This window comes from Penicillium hordei, assembly GCF_028827395.1.
Source record: "Penicillium hordei strain IBT 12815 chromosome Unknown utg000002l_segment0_segment0, whole genome shotgun sequence".
Classification (NCBI taxonomy): domain Eukaryota; kingdom Fungi; phylum Ascomycota; class Eurotiomycetes; order Eurotiales; family Aspergillaceae; genus Penicillium; species Penicillium hordei.
Window position 1 is genome coordinate 973,671 of NW_026623143.1, and position 19,608 is coordinate 993,278.

At 49.2% G+C, this 19,608-nt stretch overlaps 6 protein-coding genes across 6 annotated transcripts; 3 read left to right on the forward strand and 3 right to left on the reverse strand.

Annotated features, from left to right (window-relative positions):
* Nucleotides 1-463: 463 nt before the first annotated feature.
* N7537_003663 (NACHT domain protein) lies at nt 464-4,807 on the forward strand (the record flags this gene model as incomplete). Its single annotated transcript, XM_056894721.1, has 1 exon — nt 464-4,807. One exon carries the CDS (start codon nt 464-466, stop codon nt 4,805-4,807), a length of 4,344 nt encoding a protein of 1,447 aa, XP_056754469.1.
* Nucleotides 4,808-5,546: 739 nt separating this feature from the next.
* Nucleotides 5,547-6,477, reverse strand: N7537_003664 (uncharacterized protein; the record flags this gene model as incomplete). Its single annotated transcript, XM_056894722.1, has 3 exons — nt 5,547-5,765; nt 5,826-6,051; nt 6,104-6,477. 3 exons carry the CDS (start codon nt 6,475-6,477, stop codon nt 5,547-5,549), a joined length of 819 nt encoding a protein of 272 aa, XP_056754470.1.
* Nucleotides 6,478-7,258: 781 nt separating this feature from the next.
* On the forward strand, nt 7,259-8,489 carry N7537_003665 (uncharacterized protein; the record flags this gene model as incomplete). The annotated part of the gene is made up of 2 exons (XM_056894723.1): nt 7,259-8,154; nt 8,228-8,489. 2 exons carry the CDS (start codon nt 7,259-7,261, stop codon nt 8,487-8,489), a joined length of 1,158 nt encoding a protein of 385 aa, XP_056754471.1.
* A 2,107-nt stretch (nt 8,490-10,596) lies between these two features.
* On the forward strand, nt 10,597-11,836 carry N7537_003666 (NAD-dependent epimerase/dehydratase; the record flags this gene model as incomplete). The annotated part of the gene is made up of 4 exons (XM_056894724.1): nt 10,597-10,837; nt 10,897-11,370; nt 11,488-11,596; nt 11,650-11,836. The coding sequence occupies 4 exons, from the start codon at nt 10,597-10,599 to the stop codon at nt 11,834-11,836; spliced, it is 1,011 nt and encodes a 336-aa protein (XP_056754472.1).
* Nucleotides 11,837-12,616: 780 nt separating this feature from the next.
* On the reverse strand, nt 12,617-14,741 carry N7537_003667 (pyridoxamine-phosphate oxidase PDX3; the record flags this gene model as incomplete). The annotated part of the gene is made up of 5 exons (XM_056894725.1): nt 12,617-12,853; nt 12,966-13,059; nt 13,187-13,315; nt 13,655-14,594; nt 14,687-14,741. The coding sequence occupies 5 exons, from the start codon at nt 14,739-14,741 to the stop codon at nt 12,617-12,619; spliced, it is 1,455 nt and encodes a 484-aa protein (XP_056754473.1).
* Nucleotides 14,742-15,427: 686 nt separating this feature from the next.
* On the reverse strand, nt 15,428-19,219 carry N7537_003668 (pentatricopeptide repeat protein; the record flags this gene model as incomplete). The annotated part of the gene is made up of 1 exon (XM_056894726.1): nt 15,428-19,219. One exon carries the CDS (start codon nt 19,217-19,219, stop codon nt 15,428-15,430), a length of 3,792 nt encoding a protein of 1,263 aa, XP_056754474.1.
* Nucleotides 19,220-19,608: the final 389 nt, after the last annotated feature.

Below are 19,608 nucleotides of genomic sequence, written 5' to 3' on the forward strand. Positions count from 1 at the left end.
CAGTGAGGACCTGGTTCCCCACTATAATATGCATGTTCTAATATGTTAAAATTGACTATAACTATATAGTTACATAGTTGTAAATAGGTTGCTCGTCGGCCTACAAAAAATAAATAGCTAATTGATGGATACTTTATATCTAGAGGTTGTTTAGATGTCGTTATATAGTTTAAACCGACCTACAGGGGACCCAAACAGCAGAACATTGCTTACTAGCAGAAATGGCTTCTACATATGATGCTGCTTATGGTGTCCGGACAACAACAGCAGATGTTGTATATGAGAGACTTAGGGTTTATTGCACCTAGCTATTCCTAATAAGGAACCTTGGCAACGTGGAATATCAGCCCCCACTAATGCGGGGGATTATAAGACTGAATTCACTAGATTTCATTTACATGCACAACATATGCGTGCAACTCCCTCTTTTTCCATTTCCCCATAATCAAATCGTCCGCTCACCATGGTCGTGACCACAAGGGAGCATACCGATAGCAGTCTGCCGTCCCTCTGGCATAGCGCCTGCGAGGACTATGGCAGGGAAACCGGAGTTTCATTAACGGAGGAGCGTTTCCCCAAAGTACAGGGGCCTGAGGACCTGTCTCGCCAGCTAGAATCCGAAAAGGACAACTTCGAAGATTTTCGAATGAAAAAACGGCCCCTTTTACATGCAATGCAGATGGTCATGGCGCCCTTTGAAAACTGGGGTGACCTGATCGCTGGTGCTGTCGCTGCAGCTTTCCCTCCAGCATCATCGATCATGGGTGCGATGCTCCTTCTAATCCGGGCGGCACGCAGAGTTAGTGACGCATTCAACGGCATCCTCGACTTATTTCATAAGCTGGGCAACTTCGCTCTACGTCTGGACTCATACAAGGGGATCACCCTCAGTGAGGGGATGAAAACAATCATCGTGAAAGTGTTGGTTAATTCCCTGAGAGTTTGCGCAGCGTCACAAAAACTCTTGAGCCAAGGTTCGCTCAAGGGGAGACTTTCAAAGTGGGCAAAGAATATATTTGTTGACGATACGTCAATCAGCTCTTTACTAGGCGAGTTAGAGGAGCTGACAAGCCAGGAGCATATGATGGTTTCTGCCCATGGGCTGAATCTCACCCATCAAGCTCTGAGAAACACCCAGGAATTGCTCAATAGAGACGATGACAGAAAGGATCGCGAGAGGCTGGAAATGGTCAAAGCAGCATTAGGCCCGGTTCCTGCATCGGGCCAGGTCTTCTCTTCCATCACCCAGAATCGCATACCGGGATCTGGCAGCTGGGTTGAAGATAGGCTTCGGTCCTGGTGGCAAGGATCTCATCCGCTCCTCTGGATTCACGGTGGCCCTGGAGTAGGCAAATCTCATCTGGCATCAAAAATTATCACCGAGCTTTCAAACGAGTCATCCACGACCCCGCCGCCCCTGGTTGCCTCTTTCTTTTGCAAGAACAACGATGTCGATTTACGTTCCCTCAACAAAGCCCTGCGAACCATAGCATGGCAGCTGGCCATGCAACAATCAAGCTTTGCGGTGCATGCCGAGGAATTCTGCATGAAAGAAGACCCGGGGAATAACTACCTTCTTTGGGAGAAACTCTTCCTAAACTACTTTACCGACGTTCCATCCACCACAACAGCATGTTTGGTTATTGATGGTATTGATGAGGTTGAAACAGAGGAACAAGAAGTCCTTTTCAGTCTGCTGGAGAAACCCTTCTTAGCGGAAGACAATATCAGCCGAACCTTCCCTTTACGAATCGTGCTTCTTAGTCGAGATTCGGTGCGCGCCATGCTCGATGAGCATTCGTTGAACTGGATCCCGGAGATTGAAGTCGGTAATCACGAGAATAAGGATGATCTCCACGAATACGTTTCGCAGAAACTACAGAAGACCAAATTGTTTCGTGGGCACCTTGATTTACTTGAAGAAACTATCACCGGTATCAGCCAGGAAGCCGAGGGTATGTGGGAATGGGCCAATCTCGTCATCAAATCTGTTTTGCGCTGTCGAACTAAAGAGCAGATCCGAAAAGTGGTCAGAACAATGCCCCGAGGGATCAGTGCGATGCTTAGTGAAGAACTGCAGCGTCTGAGTAAAGAACTGTCCGAGTGGGAAGAATTGTCTGACGATGAGACATCAGAGCGAGAAGAGCCTGCATCACAGATTGCGCAGTTGAACATCTTGCTCTCCTTTGTCACTTTGGCTCAAAAGCCACTGACCGTGCGTCAGCTTGAAATTATTCTCGAGCTCACCCTGAAGGAGGAGTTCATGAATCTTCAAGATGATATCCGTACGATTTACTCCTCGCTGTTTTATATCAGAGCCAACGATGATGAAGACGACCCGTACGAAGACGGTGGCGTCGTAACACTTCGGCATAGCTCCTTTTATGAATTTTTCCGGACATCTGCGGAGTCCGGACTAATCCATGTAGACGTCGACCAAGCGGAAGCGAACTTCCTATATGTTTCCCTCTATGCCCTCAACGACTGGTACACACCCTGTTCCGAAAAATTCATAGGAGCCCTCTGGGTATATGTTATGAATTTCCTGCCATCACATCTCACCCGTGCGAATCCCGAAAAGGCGGGAAATCTACGAGAAGATATTTCCACCTTGCTTGCGAGCCTGTTCAGCAATAAGAAAGCTAAGGAGTGGTTTCTTGATGAAATATTTGTTCGGGGGATTACCGCATACTCACCCTACCTAACATGCGAGCCATCAGAGCTCGGTTCATACTGGCTGGATGCTCAAGATCAAGATACTGCAAATAAGAGGGCTGAGGTTGTACTCCATTGGCTTCTTCCAGATCAAAAACAGAGCTTTGTGGATCATGCCCGAGAATCAGCGGTGGCAAGTGATGCATGTCCCTTCACCGTTCTCCTGTCACCCCTGGTAACGCATTGGAGCAGACTCTGGCTAGAACCAGAGGAAATCAAGCATAATGATGGATTGCCTGACATCGCTCCTGCCATTTTGACAGTATACGATGCGATGAAAGGAGGAATAAAGGAGTCTGGTACGGACGGTCTAATATCAAAGGTATCAGACGTAATGTGGAATCACAGAGAGCCTTCCAGTGTCTTGATTCCCGCCCAGTCACAAAATCTTCAACGGACACCTATGTGGCATGCGCGGGTCGCTCAGTCGCTCATGAAACACTGCTACGTGCAAGCTCTTGAGCATTTTCAAATTTCGCTCGACGGAAACCATAGTACTCCGACATTTAGTGACCAGTCCTTGTTCGTCATCCACAGAGACATGGCTCGTGCATGCACCGAGGTCGGGATGCACGAAGAGGCATTGAAGCATCTTGAGTTATCAGAGTCCCTGTGGAGCACCTTCGCAGGTGATACGGATCCAGACGCCGATGATGATATCAATCGCTTGCTAAACAAAGCGCAAATGAAACATCATGCCAATTTGAAGGATGATGCAATTGCAACCACAGAAGAAGCTTGGAATCTGTTCCTGGAAAATCGAAGCGAGAACCGCGATAATGAATTTTTGCCCTTCTTCAAGATCTTCCTGGAACTGAACCAACCGCACCGTCTGCGGTCCGTGTTTGACTTTGCTTTCACTCATTTTGAGAAGACAGCCGGCAGTAGAAGCATGTCTCTGAATTTTGAGAGCTTCATCCTCGGCTGCTGCGTTGTGCGACCCCTCATGATGTATAGGGTCATTCACTATGCCCTTACCCGCTACGATCAGAATTATCTTGATGTTATCGCCGGAGTCCTGAAGAAAGTCGATACTGAATCTGATTACCCCGTGGAAATCAAATACGTTCTCGCGACGGTCTTATTTGAAAAGGGGCAAAGAAATGCAGCGGTACAGGGTTGGTATGAGGTTGTCTCTCTCTCGGTTTCCTCCGAAAGCTGGGACAAGGGTCCTCGCATGCGGGCAATGAGCAAACTAGTTGCTTTGTGCCTGGACGATGCCGATATCCCTTTCTGTGAACGGCCTCGATTGGTTCTGAACGAAAACAGTGAACTCGACGATATCTGTCTGGTCCTATCAAGTTGGCTCCGGGACCGTGGGGATATTTCAAACGCTAGAGATGCTCTCCGGTGGTGTGTCAAAGAGTGTATCTCGTTGCTATCAGACGATGATCCTTCAAATGACATAGATGCCTATATGAGACTTTTCAGGGTATTCCTTGCCGTTACAGATAGCGACGAAGATCTTGGGGCAGCCTTATACTTGATCAAGCAAGAAACAGAGCCACGAACGAGCGTGGCTCGCAACAGGACAGGTGCTACCAAATTATCAGGCGATGATGTGCAGCTCGACATCTCCAGAACACTCCAAAATGTGCAACTGACTGATAACGAAGATCAATGTCTGGATGGTGACACTGATGATGACGATGATGATGATATAGACGATGCCTTATATGCTGACATCGTATACGACCGCTGCACCGACTGTTCGGGCTGCAAGCGGGAAATTGGGACCATGCAACACTGGTATTTCTGCCGCACTTGCGCATTCTCGACAGTTTGTCGACGATGTTACCGCCAGTGTGAGTCGGGCGATCTATCCAAAATCCCGGGTATCTGCAATCCTGAGCACAAATTCTTTTATACCGGCCCGCTTCTTCGGCCTTCTGAACGCGTGCCTAAAGGCATGGTACCCTTGATTTCTTCTGATGGCGAGAAACAGATTATCTGGATAGAAGAATGGAAGGATAGGCTTACAGAGAGATGGGAGACCGCGGATTTTGCATTTGCGGGTGGGCTGTCAGCTTGGTGTATGCGTGTTCTTCCAGAACCGCAGAGGACTCGGTGGGCTACATTTTTCCAGACATGACATGGTGATTGAATATCAGGTATGATGGTAGTCCGAGAAAGCCCGTACAAGACATCGTCTTTTCCGTTGGCTATGTTGAGATCCAGCGTTGTGGTCAGATTCGTAACCTATTTTATCCCATGCACTAGCCAACTTCTCAAAGACGTGGATTAGTTGTGCACCATGCAAGCTCCACGATTGGTACTTTCTTAGAAACAGCTATCTAGTAGTATGATCTGTCAATTGGGCATGAATCAGTAGTGGGCCAGAAGCAATCTATATATAGTTAGCTGAGACTCAATGCCTTCCGTGACTAATTGGAGCCGCAGATTGCAATCCCTCCGCATTGCTGCGAACAAAATATTAAATTGTGGCGGGAATAGGACCATCCCTATACTGGGATAGGAGCCTTGGGACTACTAGAATACAAAATACAGTGCATACTGCTCGTTAGACCGATTCACTAGTGATAAGGAACTAGGAGAAGAGAGAGCAGGCAATATGACTGTATTGAAGCTGACTGCAAACTGCTAAGGGGAAAGGAAGAAGAGGAAGAGGAAGCTATGTAGCTACCAGTTCTGTCAAACAGGGTCAGGTGATCCCAACAACTAGATTTATTTGAAGCCCATATGCAATCTTCATCAGATTGTAGATGTCGTTTCCGGAACGACATTCATCCATGAGATAGCAATTTCATTATCATATACATCATAAGAGCTGCATTGCTCATAACAAGCAGGAAAATATTGCAGTGTCCAGTCTAAACAAAATCCTTCGCCGAACTAGCAGCTTTGGAGGTTTCCATTACAGTCTGGCCGCACGCGTCACCGATCCAATACCGCGTCAGCAATTGCACAACATGAGTGTTCTTCCGCGTGAAATCGTACAACCTAGAAGCGCGTATATTGAGAATCTCTCCATCAAGGTCAGCCTCTAGTACACGGGCATGACGAGGACCCATGAGAGACAGGACAAGAATCTACCAGAGGAAGGTTAGTAGACCATTTAGAATCCACGAATCCACCATGGGAGGTCTTACTGGGGCAACAATATGCGGGCGCAGCGACTTGGTCCTCAGACGAGCAGCCATAATATCAGTGATAGTCATAATTTCTCCGCGAAGCAGTCGATCATCCCCGTTCACATCACTTTCCAGGATGACCTTGAAGTGTGGACGGTTCCCTGCTGGATAATCGGTTACTGACACGGCATACCAGTTGAACTTGATACACTCCAGCAGTTGGCCGAATCTGTAATCTCCAATTCTGTCGTGAACAGTCAGCAGGCAAGACAAAGTAGCTGTGAAAGATAACGTACTCTCGATATGCGCCAGATGGCGGAGGGTTATGGGGGTACTTCTTCGATGCATGTGCCCAGCAGTCATGAAACTGGCGAGTGAGAAAGAGCTGCATATCACGAGTATCCCACATGATGTGATCCGGGTCAGGCTCAAATTCCAGCAGCTTGTCCTCCTCCTCCTTCGGTGGGAGAGGCAGTTCTTCTTGGTATGGCTTGAAGAAGCATGGATGATGCCGGGGGTCCCCTTCAAGGAGTAAGGGGAGGTGGCGGATACCAGCCGCCTTCAGGTCAGAAGATTCGACGTGGTAACTCGGGGTTTGCTTGATTAGGTTCTCAATCCTAGCCAACGTGTGGCGACGAGTAGCTCGCTTCAGTATGAGTGCCTCCTCCATCTCGAGTTTGACGAGAATTGACGAAGATAACAACCTGCTGAAATTATCATCAAAATTACAAGAGCGAGTAAAAAATTAGCAAGTTTGATAGCTGGATGGAAGACGAGATGGGGAGGTGGTTTTCTTGTCTGAACGAAGGCGGCAAGGGCGGGCTTTGAGACCTGATATATAAGGCATCAACGGTCTGTCGGTCTTATTTACACAACTTCACCAACAGTTAACTAACTAGTTAAAGGTGCATACCTCCTTAGTAAGGATAATCGGTGTATTTCTCGTGTCAACAAGGTCAACTAGAACTAGTTGCTTGGCAACGTTGAGCAACTCTGTTCTTCTCAGCTTGCCGCCGCCACTTATTATCTAACTCGAAGAGATGCATTATATTACTATTTTAGTATTTTGCAGCGGCACGCGGACCATTTCTGCCTTGTGATTGCTCGCCACATCTAGCCTCGCCGGTAAGATGAATCACAATGCACCTCATCACGCCCGGGTCCTATTCCTTCATCACATCCGTTGATTGGCGAAGAGGAATTCTTATGGCTTCCAAGGCTTTTTTTTTTTTTTTTCACTCGGCGGCAACACCGAGTAGACCAATTATGAGGATGAGATTGGCGCTTGCTATACTCCGGCCGATGTGTGCCCTTGATCGTGAGCCTCATCCTGATAAGGGCCGGGTGACCTAGGCATATCTACTGCACGCTCGGCAAAGAGAGTAGCCTTAGGAGTCTGGTGCTTCATCTGTTTTCCTACTTAGTACACAATATCTTCTCCGCACACTACTATGGCAACAACAACCTCCCCTAGTACGGATCTCCCTTCGGACGAAAATAATTGGAATGATTGGACAGCTCGGTACCAAGTCTCCGGTTCGACCATCCATGATGCCACTCTCACCTCTGCATCCACAATCAGCGAGAAGCAATACTTGTTGTTCCAGATTCTCTGGACCTCAGGAAGCGGCCGACGTCTTAGACTAACACAATACGACCTGGAGACGTGGAAACGGGAAGCGGATAAGCTACTTGAAACATTCCGATCCTGGGATAAATATCGGCAAAGTTTCCCAAGCGGCCCTATTCGTGAAGGGACATTTGCCTTGGCCAAAAGGTATCAGTCACAGGCCTCAGAATCCAAGGATGAGATCTTCCAATCGAACGTGGCATTCTCACCTATTGCGAATCGCACACGGTCTAAGATGGGTAGTTTAGAGCAAAAATTGAGGGAAGCACAACTCGAAACTCCAACAAAGTCAACAGGCAAACCGTCGGACCTATTAGAAGTTGACGGCACTCCAGATGCCGGAGACTCGCCCTTTTATTCTCCAGGGCCTGATGAGATTGCACACCTGATGTATCCACAAACAAAAGATGAGCAGATTGTCAACACCGCGCTAGTGGACTTCCTAAATGCGCTGAGCATGCACTTTCTCCAGGCGAGCGACTGGACCTTGCACCGCAAATCGTTCAAGGCAGCGTTCCAACATACCTCATTTGAAGCACGGACCGATGGGTATCTTGAGGACGGGGGATCTTCAGAAAGGGTACGAGCATTGATCGAAGTGAAGCCAATGTTGAGGGAAAAGAAGAAAAATCCCATTCGTATGCAAGAGGCTGCACAGATGGTTGCATGGATAAAATCAGATCCTGATCCCAGGGGCGCTTTGAACCTCCCGGGCCGGTAAGGTCACCATTATTCTTAACCCCCCCCCCCTTAAAATCACCCTACTGGCTATGTTACTTACAATTCTTAGTCGTCTTCACATATCACAGGACCGTCACCAGATATTCATCACCTTCGCGGAGTATGACGAAAGTTATATTCAATATCTCAACAATACACTCCCCCCGAAATCGCCCCGTCCGTTTCTCAAAATGCATGAATTCGGACCTTGGAATACAATGGCTAGAAGTGATATGGAGGATATCGGTGGCATTTTGCTGGCGATCGCCTTGCGCGCGTATTCCGATGCCCATCCGAGCAAACCATCCTCCAATAAGCAGAAGGGTGGCTGACCGCAGTAGAAGAGCGGTTAGGTTAGCGAGTGCGGCAGTGTTCTCGGCTGCCATGCAATGTCGCTTTGATGACGCCTGAAAGAGCATCCTTTCCATGTTATTTCGTCCCAAGAATAGTCGGCCGCTTATGCTTTCTTGTCATCTCTTTTCTTGGTAGTCTTTTTGGTAGTCCTTCTAGATGTTATTTTAGATGTCTTTTTGTTAGGTATTTTCTCCCCTTTCTCGGTTTTATAGTTAAGACAGAGTAAACCATAGAGACGACCTTTTGATGTATAACCAGGGAGTCACTAGGATGGGAGACTCGGGCCTGATTATCCAACAGCTCCAGCAGAGATAACAAAAGTATTATAGGGTAAGGTGAAGACGCTTGACAGGTTTATACGTAGGTTTCTAGGCTGAGGCTCCAAGTTTTTAGATAGGGCGTAAAAGCTCGGATCCATATGTACATCGTGAGTCACTGATCCCAACTGCCTATATGCCTCAAGAGACCAGCCTACTTGATCCCGATTATATAATTGTATACAGGGTCCCTGACAATAGCTATAAGTCTCTAGGCTCTAATGACGATCTTTCCGACTTCGCTGTGCTTTTCCATATATACGAACGCATTAACAGCCTGGTCAAATGCAAACACATGCGCAATAGTAGGATGTATATTATGATGTTGGATGAACTTTACTAGCTGTGTATGCATCTCCTTTCTCCTACTCTAACAACGCCTCTGACTGTTCATTTGTTAGCTAAGTTAGGTTCCTAAGTGGCCTATTCACTAGCTCTACTCACGGGTTTTCCCTTCTATTATAAGCATCGGCACTAGATCTGATTTCTTCGACTCTGAAAACATACCTAGGACTAACATAACCCCACCTTGCCGCACGCTGAGCAATGCTTCCTCGATAGTGCTTGAGCTAGCGACATTAACTATATGATCAACCCCGCGGCTTTACGTAATAAGAAGGACATCTTCCGACCAATTCGGTATCTTGCGGTAATTTATTAAGTAAGTGGTACCTAGCTGCTTAGCAACTTTAAGCTTCTCGTTAGAGGAGGATGTCGCGATTATAGTGGCTCCTACAGCGGCAGCTAGCTATTTCAAAACGGCATACAATTAGTAGAGGAAAGGAAAGCCTTTATGATAATATAGGGCTATAACGTGAAATAGGGGGTTTCAAAAGTGCGAGAGGTAGTTCTATCTATATCTATATTGCGAAAGATCTAACATGTTAAAACTAAAATGCTAGGTCGACGTCGGACAGGCCTATGAGAAGCGTATTCTAAGCTGTTAAGGTAGCCGTTAGTAACGTAGAAGCCTCCTCTACGGTTAAATTTGTTAGCGACTCCTAAATTTGCATATTATGCAGCATGATATACTTAGTCAAAGTACTATATACATTACCTCCCCCTAGCACGCTCTTTATATCAAAATTACTTAAGTCTTCCTGCAAACATATGTTCGGATATAAGATAACTACCTCTTCACAGCGGGTTTCCTAGGAGGAGCCTAGTCCTACGCTAATTACGGTACCTACGCTATCACTATAAGGGACAAAACTCGTTTTCGTTAGCAGAGGGTAGGTGTGATAAAGAACGGTATAGTTACGGGGGTTAAGTAAGATAGCATTGATACGAATATAGACCTGATTTAGAGCGTAGGAATAGAAGTGTCGAGCTTGGTAAGTACGGTGGGGCTACTCCTAGTCCAAGGTTAATCCCTTCCATTATCACTTTCGGGTACCTTGCTCCTTTCGCTATAGGCTAATAGGAAATTATATCATTAGACTCTATTTTAACCTCACTATCACTATATATTTATCGGAGAATAAAGTTCTAAGCCAATTATTTTAAGTGGTTCGAACTAAATATCTCTAATCATTGGTAAGATTGGCAATCATTGGCAATTATTTCCACTTGTATTTCTAATCAAGTATATAGATATAAGAATGATATTGCAAAGCAGCAAGCTCGTACCTAATTTATCAAGGGTTGTCTAAGCGTTTTCTCGTAGTTATTAAATCCGAAGTCTCCCGTTTCCTTTTCAGTATAATCTCTATAACTCTCTTTGGACACATTGCAAACACCGTTGTACAATTCGATCGAGATATTCACAATGGCATCCATTCTACCCTCGGGCTCGACCGTGCTGGTTACCGGCATTACCGGCTACATCGGCTCTCATGTTGCTGATCAATTGCTCCAGGCGGGCTTCAAAGTTCGTGGAACTGTGCGAAATATCGAAAAGGCTGCAGGTTTGCTCAAGCATTGGGAGAGCAATTTTGGCACAGAGCAAGTGGAGTTGGTGGTTGTCCAAAACATCTCCGAGCCTGGGGCTTTTGATGAGGCCGTCAAAGGTTGTTTGAAGATAAACCGTACTCTGCTTCCTACCGCGCCCGCTGACGTCAACTTCTAGGCGTCTCTGGTATAGCTCATGTTGCCAGCAATGTGAGCTTCAACCCTGATCCCAACATTGTCATCACAGAGGTTGTCTCCTCTGTGCATTCCATCCTCGATTCGGCGATGCAATCATCATCAGTTCAGAGCTTCGTCTACACTGGGTCAGCAAGTGCTCTTGGACCTGCGGTGCTCAATGTTGCCCGAAAGCTAGATGCAACTTCCTACAATGAGGAGGCAGTTGAGAAGGCGTGGGCTCCTCCGCCTTACACAATGGATCGTGCAATGTCCGTTTATGCGGCGAGCAAAACACAGGCCGAGGAAGCTGTTTTCAAGTACGCGACTGAGAAAAAAGCGCCTTTCGTCGTTAACTCTATTGTCCTGGGCCTCAATTTTGGCAAAGTCCTGGATCCTTCTATTCCATCCAGTTCCGGAGACTTTGTAAAGCAGATCTTCAATGGAAATACCGAATTGGCCAAAACGGTCGACTATCGTGAGTTTTCTTCATAGCCGTGCTGAAGAGTCAGCATGGACGATTCTTCTGTGTTCTTAGCTTTAAGCCTCACGTCGCCCCTTGATGAGAGGTATGCTTTGCTAACCATATTCACAGAATGGTTTGTCGACGTGCAAGATTCCGCACGTCTGCACGTGGCGGCTTTGACAAATCCCGATGTTAAAAATGAGCGTATCATCGCATATGCCGAGCATTGCACTTGGAAGTACGTTTGACGTCTCTTTTTCAGCAACATAACCAGAGTTAACCCCTAAACAGTGACGTGCTGAAGCATCTTCGTGAACTACGACCGAACCACCAATGGGTAGATGATTTCACGGATCCTAGCAGGAAGGATATCTCCGAAATATCTAACGGACGTGGTCTGGTTTTGCTTCAGGCTTTGGGAAGACCAGGCTGGACTTCCCTTGCAGACTCGCTGAAGTTGAACCTGGAGGCGGTTTAGGATGCTGGCATTCTAAACACTAATGAATATGCCGAGTAGTCTAGGCTGGAATATTAGATTCAATAATAGAAGCTCGGCGCTGCCGGCACGTCAGATGTCCCTTCGGATATCGAACAAGTGTTACACCAGTAGGTGGGAGTAGAACATGATGAGACTACTACTGGGGAGAAGGTAGAGGAAGAAATCTTGGTATTCAAATGGGAGATGGGATCATTCAACTGAATACACCGCAATTCCGCCCAAATATCAGTGCTGAATGACCTAGTAGCCTATAGGGCAAGAGTGAAGATGTATAAGTGAAGAGATCTACGAGAAGACGGATCGGAGAAAACAGTCTGTCTCTGGATAGATGGACGGCATGCATGAGAGGCTGGGGTGTCGAAGATTGAAAAGAAATAAAAAGAAATAATTCATCAGAACGGTGAGCCGGGTCTAGATGACATGTAAGGTACGTAGACACCATGGAAAGCGACTTGAGGGATGAGATATAGTGCAAACTATAAAACCGCTAGAATAAGGTGTCCGCAATGCCTTGAACGGGTGGGACAACGAGCTATGACAGAACCTTGGCCACGGCGTACATGGACTTTCCGATGTATCCCAGTGGGTTTGCTTCACTCTCACCTCGCTCACGCTTTCACCTCACTTCCTCCTTACAAGCCTTTATGGTAGTGAATAGAAAGCCAAAGCCCATCAAAATATCCAAAATCTCTAGACAAATTATAAAAACTAGATCCAAAAAAGCCTATATAACACCTAAATCTCAACGCAATCCAAAATCTAAGCCCCCTCCCGCATCCCAACCAGAATACACCCAGCCCCCATCATCGCAGCCCCCAACCACCAAAGCCCCCCAACAGCCTCCTGAAAAACAATCATCCCGAACACCGCTGTCGCCAAGAAATTCGACGCCGTATTCGTGATGGAGACTTTGACCGTCGATGGACCGGCTGTTAGCGCGCGTGTGAAGAGTGCCCACATTATTATGTTGCAGAGAACGTTTAGGCCGAGGCAGGCCTGTTGAATAGAGGTTAGTATAATGAAACATATTATATATAACACATGTAGTAAGTAGATGGATGTGATGTATCCAGGATAATCCAGATACAAGAGAAGGGTGTAAACATACACCTCGAGTAAGCACCTCAATCACGGGCGATGACTCTAGACCGAAGAGGTGGGCGAGGGATTGCGCGAAGGCCGTTGTGTGGTCGTCCGTGGTTCTGTGCAACGTTCCAAGGTTAACTTCGGGGTTACACGGATCGTATAGCTTATAGCGTATAGCTTATATGCCTATAAATTATAGGGCATTGCTCCGATACTGCGCTATAGGGTGAATGACCCACATACAATTTCGCGAAAACACCGTTCAACGCAGCGAAGGCGCCGCTCGTTACTGCGAGGATGATCCAGGGGGATGTGGAGGATTGGGGGATTGACGGAGGCGTTGAGGTCGACATGGCTGCGGTGGAGATATAACTGTATATCCGGTGGTATATCGGACTGTTTTTTATAGGATTTCAGACTATATCCAAGTAGCGTAGGATTCAAGGGCTAGATGTTTTAGAGTGACGTTGAAGGAGTTCGCGTGCCAAGACTGATAATCGATAAGGATACTCGATAAGGATAATCGATAAGCTGATATGGATGATCGACGCGAGACATCAGACATCCATCGTTAATCAAAGTATCACTCGTTTGATTGAAAGGCCAAGTATAATAGCAGTAGGAATGCAACTAATCTACACCCACCTCTACGGCGACAACCTCTGAACCCGCCACTTAGCATCCTCCCCTTCCCCCTCAACACGCACATACCGGAACCGATCATGCAACCGACTCCGACGTCCCTGCCAGAACTCCACAGACTCCGGCACAAGCCTCACACCACCCCAAAACGGTGGCAAGGGAATATCTTCAACACCCGCAAACCTCTTCTCCATCTCCGCAACCCTGGCCTCCAACAACGCCCGTCCATCCTCGACATCCGTCTGCTCAATATCCAACGGAATAAGCTGATCCCCATCCCCCTGCAACCTCACTACACTCTTCCTTCTCTGGTTCTCCTCCATCTGCACAGGCTCTGCAGCCCACAAAACCCGACTCTGCCAGCTCGCCCATCCCCCAATGCGACTCCCCCGCTCACGCGTCCGCCAATACATCTCACTCTCCTCTCTCCGAAGCGGCTCGAGCAACCCCTCAACCCTCACCTGCCGCTCAACACTCGCCCAGCTAAACGTCAACGCGCCCCATTTATTCCCAGACCCAACCTCTGCCGTGATGGTAGGTTGCTCCGAATCCGGTTCCGGCATGGCATCTAGCGTGTCACCACTCTCGCCTCCGAAAACCTGTCTGCCTTTGCCTTCACGACTACCCCAGTTACTGTAGACGACCCAGCCGCGCTCGTCGAGTTCTTTTAGGTATACGACGCGCGCGCTGACGCGGCCCGAGGGGAGCGAGGCTGTTGATAGAGTGCATGTTTCCGGGGCGGAGGAGGCTGGGAGACGGGGGTCGCGGAACCAGGTGTTGAATTGGTGTAGCGGGTTTGTGCCATGGATTTGGGAGATTGTTAATGGTGGGTTTGTGCCGAATTGGTGGGCGCGCGCGGCGTGCGAGAGGACTTCGGTTTCCGTTGTGGAGTTTGGGGTTGAGGCTGAGGTGCGGAGGGCTTCTAGGACGGTGATTGGCGCCGGGATTTCTTGGGGCTGTGGTTCTGGTGTTGGCGCATTGGAGGTTGGTGCAATGTCGCCTGGTGCGACTGGGGTTTGGAGGGTTAGTTTGAGGTTTGGGGGAGGATGAGGGGGGGATCCGTGTGTGGAGGGATTGGCTTGGTATGTAGAGCAGACTTACAGATTAGCTTCTTCGGGCGCCGATGGGCGTCTGTCAGGTGTTCGATTTGATCCATTGCTGGTTTAGGATTGCTGAGTTGGTTGGTTGAGGAATATGGAAGTTGGCGGGGTTGGCCGGGAACGGTGCGGAGGAATGAGTCAACGGTTGAACGGAAAGTGAAGGGTAACCGAGTCTGCATTAAAATGGCAAGGGAACAGAATAAATGTAATGTCTCAATTGCCTGGGATTAGCAGAAGTAAAGCTAAGTTCTAGGAAGCTGTGAGTTCCGCAATAGGAATCCTATGAAGTGGATGTTTTGGTCTCACCGGATCCTTCCGAGACGTCATGCCATTTCTTCGGAAAATACTACGTACCTAAATATATATATAGAAGAATAGAAGATAGGAAAACATATTTTGACTCATTAAATTTTTTTCATTTTGATATTTGCGTCTATGACGCGGTGGGAGAGTGGAGATGTGTCTATGGACAAAAAAACAAAAAAAAACATAAATGGTATACAGTGCTTCAATGCACGCCCTTTTTGCTCACCAGAATAAACGCCGAACCTTCGCTGGATGCCAATATATATAAATCAGAGATCAAAAAACAAATAGATATCCCACCAGGTATATCCAACTGCCGCCCTGCAGACGCCAAACCGGAAATATCCCAACACAGGGATCCAGCCCTAGCAGAGAGATTGTAGGGGTGCAAATCATTAAACGGGTATCACCTGGTCACAAATATAGGCAAGAGAATTTAGAGAGAGGCGGAAGCTCCACCGATGAGATCAACGATCTTGCCGGCCACCGCAGAAGGGTATCCGCGCGACATCATCTCCTGGACGATGGTGGCGGCACTGGTGCGATCCTCGGCGCTCAGGAACGCACGGGTCATCGCTTCGTAGGTGCTGGGCTCTCGCTTCTGAATGCCGATGCTGTCGTAGATGGCCTTGGCCTTGGACACGTTACCCTCGGCGGCCCAGCCGTGGATCAGTGTGTTGGCAATATAGGCGGTCATCTCGACCTTGCGTGCGAACATGTTCTGGACAACTTCTTCGGTGTCGGTGACGCGGTGGTTGGCGACCATTGACTCGAAGAGAGCTTGGTAGAGGCATGGCTGGAGACGAACACGGCGGTCGGAGACGACGGCGTCGAAGACTTTGCGCGCGCCGGCGAGATCGTGCAGGACGCAGCCCTTGGCGTGCACTAGCGAGGCGTAGTGCACGGCATCCGGCTGGTGGCCTGCGGCCTTCATGGATTCCAGCACGGCTTCGGCGGCAGCCATGTTTACTGGCTCTAGGGAGGCGTGTGCGTCAATGAGAAGCTTGTAGGTGTGTAGGGTGGGCTGGATGTTGCGGGCCTGCATGCGCTCGTAGTAGTCTAGGACCTTGCTGATGTCGCGCTTGGTGTTGAGGAAGTACTGGATCATGGAGTTGTAAGGTGCGGGACGCGGCTTGTAGTTGGGCATGGACTCCATCTCTTCGAACATCTCCTCGGCGAAGCGCTCGTCACTCACACGGCAGAGGGCATTCACGATTGTTCCGTAGGTAACACTGGTCGGGCGCACGTTGTTGGCACGCATCTCGGCAAAGTACGCAAGGCAGTCGTCAATGCGGCGGGCTTTGCCCAACTTGCCGATCAGCGCGTTGTACAGGAAGGAGGTAGGCTCCACGCCTTCAGCGACAGCACGGTGGAAGACCTTGAGGGCCTCAGTAGCCTCGTCGAAGGTCTTGGTAGACTCCTTGAGGGTGGTGATGTACAAGCCGAAAGTGTTAGCCGAGGGTGCGGAACCGAGAGTGAGAAGCTCCTGGTGGTACTGAGCAGCAAGCTGGCGGTCGCCAATGGTGAGACAAGCAGCAACCATGGCATCAAGAATGGAGACCCATCCGTATTTGACAACGCTAAAGTTCATATCCAGGGGAACATCAGCCCGTGCCATGCTATGAATGTCGTGAGCCAGGGTCATGCGACCAGCCTTGGCCGCAGCGGTAATCAGCTTAGCATAGGTGATGTAGCGCGGGTGACGACCAGTGCGGCGCATGTTGTTCAGACGAGTCAGAGCCTCATTGAGGTGAGTCTCGGTGCGCCCGCTAGTCTTCTCAAGCTCCTCTGCGATGATGGCGGATCCGCGGAAGTCGGTCGCGTGAGCATAGGGATCAAACGATTCGGGAGCAGCAGACGGAGTTGTGATCGAGGTCTCCGCCATGGAGACGGGGCTTTGACGATCAGACGAAAGGAACATCTGCGAAGGTGAAACGGAGGTCTGGGAGCCAGCCTCCAGATAATCTTGCCACTTCTTGACGACATCAGGGCGACTGACAAAGAGCTTGCCAACAGCCTGGTCGACGAGGCCAGTGGTGTAGAGATCGAGAGGGAGGGCAGAAGACAGAGCGACATCGAGCATGTGGGCAAAGCGGACGGGATGAGCGACATCGAACAGCATGGAACCACTGCTGACCAGCATGCCAGCCTGGACTTGGAGCGCCAAGGTGAGGTCGGCAGCCTTGAGCTGGGAGATACCGATGGGACCAAGGTTGGCGACAGCGTGCTCAGCGAGGGGAGACACTAGACCACCGTTCTCTAGCATGGACCACAACAGGGTCATAGACGACTGAGGGGAGAGAATCACAGCCGACTGCATGAGGACGCGACCGAAGAGATGAAGTGACTCGGTAATCTGTTCTCTGGCGACGGCAGCGTGTTGATCTTGGGCGGTGTTGCGGATACGCTTAAACATGTGGCGGGCCTGGTCAAGACCTTCCTCAACATTTCCACTCTTGAGCAGAGCGACGGCATACATAGCTGTCGGCTGGACCAGATCCGGGGTTGCCTGACCCACCGTGTTCAGCATGATCCACAAGGAACGGGCAGCGGAAACATTGCCCCGGCGGACTTGAAGGGCCAACAGGGAAATAGCTGGGTTCTGTCGTACGTCAGGTGCAGTGGGCAGACTATCGTAGGCCGCAGAAGCGGTGGGGAGATCGCCCGCATCGGCTGCAGCAATACAGATGCGGGAAATGGCCTGATTCCGAGCGTCATCATGCAACTCATTCTTGGCCTGGTCCAATGCCTTGCTGTGGTCGCCCATGTTGAGCGAGTGTTGCACAAGTGCATCCTCGACAATCACGGCTTCCACTGCAGACCATCGGTCTTGACGACCTTCGGTTACCTCGTCGAACGAAGAACGAATCCGATCAAGGAATTGCGTGGCACCCTCCTCTTTACCGCAGTGCAGGTAAGCACGGATCACAGCAGCATAGACCTGGCCATCCTGGCGCTGAACGATACTGAAGACGCCGCTGTCATCGGAGACTGCAAGCCCTCGGTACTCGTTATAACATTCAACGGCACTCCGCAGATCACCAGTGGAAGCAAATGCGGTAATCATGGACGGGAATATAGTGGCATGCGGAATCATTTTCTGGGATTCCATGTGGGCGTAAATCCGGATCATATCCTCCACCTTGCCTTCCTTGGCACAGGCAATGATAAGATGGCGGTACATATCGCCCGGGAACACAAGTCGGTTGTGTCGCGCAGTGGCGGTATCAAAGAGCTTGACAGCGATAGACAGGGAAGTATCCTCAGCGAGAAGATCCCGCTCCAATTCACTCGACTGAAGCATGAACTTGCCAGGCTCTTCCATACCACCGAATCGAACGCGTTCCTGCTCCAATGCCTCCTTGGCCTTGATGATATCGTGAGACCGGGTGACCAGAAGCTGAACGAGAGTCTCATAGGTATCTTCATCGGGAATTACCCTACGACGAAGCATGTCAGAGTAGACATCGAGGGCCTTGGGAATGGCCTGAGCAGCATCAGGGTGAAGACGGATGGCAGCGACCAGCAGGGCATTATATGCCACGACAGTCGGGGTATATCCGTCTCGTAGCAAAGTTTCGAATGCAGCGGGGATTTCTGCAAATTTGTTGGAGTTGGCCAGTTGCACAACACGATCCGAAGCAATGTGGCTGGCTTCAGACACTTCCGAAACGGCGGCATCCTCCACAGTCGGTTCAACACTTGCTTCTGCCCCCAGTGCAGCCTCCTCGGCCTGTGCCTGTTCCTCCTGAATCTGAATCTCACGAGCTACGGCCTCCTCCACTTGCGCACTAACATCCTCGTTCATGGCAGCCTTCGTAGGATGAGGGGGAGATAGATCGGATGCAGCCCGGTCTTCGTTAACATTATCAGTCTCCTCGGTTGGCTTCCAGCCAATACGGCGCTTGAACTCGAACTGGGTCCAGTCGCTATCATCCCCGGTCTGCTGGGCGTTCTGCCATGCGGCATAGTAGGCTGCTAGACCGAGATCTCCATTTCCCGATCCTCCTTGGCTTGCCTTGGCGCCAGCGCCGGACGAACTGGACGCATTGGAGAAAGCATTCTGTAATTGGGTTGTGCGGGAGAATTTGGCGGGTTGGGCGAGGGGGTTAAAGGGGGTTGTCGACGCGTAGGACTGCGACGCGGCGACTACGGATTGAGCATAGCCGTGAGTAAAGGCTTTGGTGAAACTCTGGCGCGCGAGGTGGGTGAATGGTTTGAAAACCATTTATCTGATGGGCGACCTCTTTAGAACAAAGAGGCGATGCTATGGATCGAGGTTAGTGTTATTGTCAATAAATTTCACGTGCTCTTTTTCGTACCTTGCACTCAAGATAATATCGAAAGTGCAGGTTCATTTGACGACTGTCTGTCGCCAATGAACGCGCAAAAGCAAGATTAAGAAAAATAGTATAAAAAAAGGACCTGTTGACCAGGGCCCAAGAATTGTGTGAAAAGAGAGAATAGTGGGAGCCTGAAAAAAACGAAGGGGGAGTGTCCAAATAATATTATTTACCCGCGGACTTTCTGGAAGGAGATGGAGTCTCACAGGTGGACCATTTCCTTAGGGCCGATCTTCTCCGGAGAATCCTCTTGATACTTCGGACTCAGGAATCT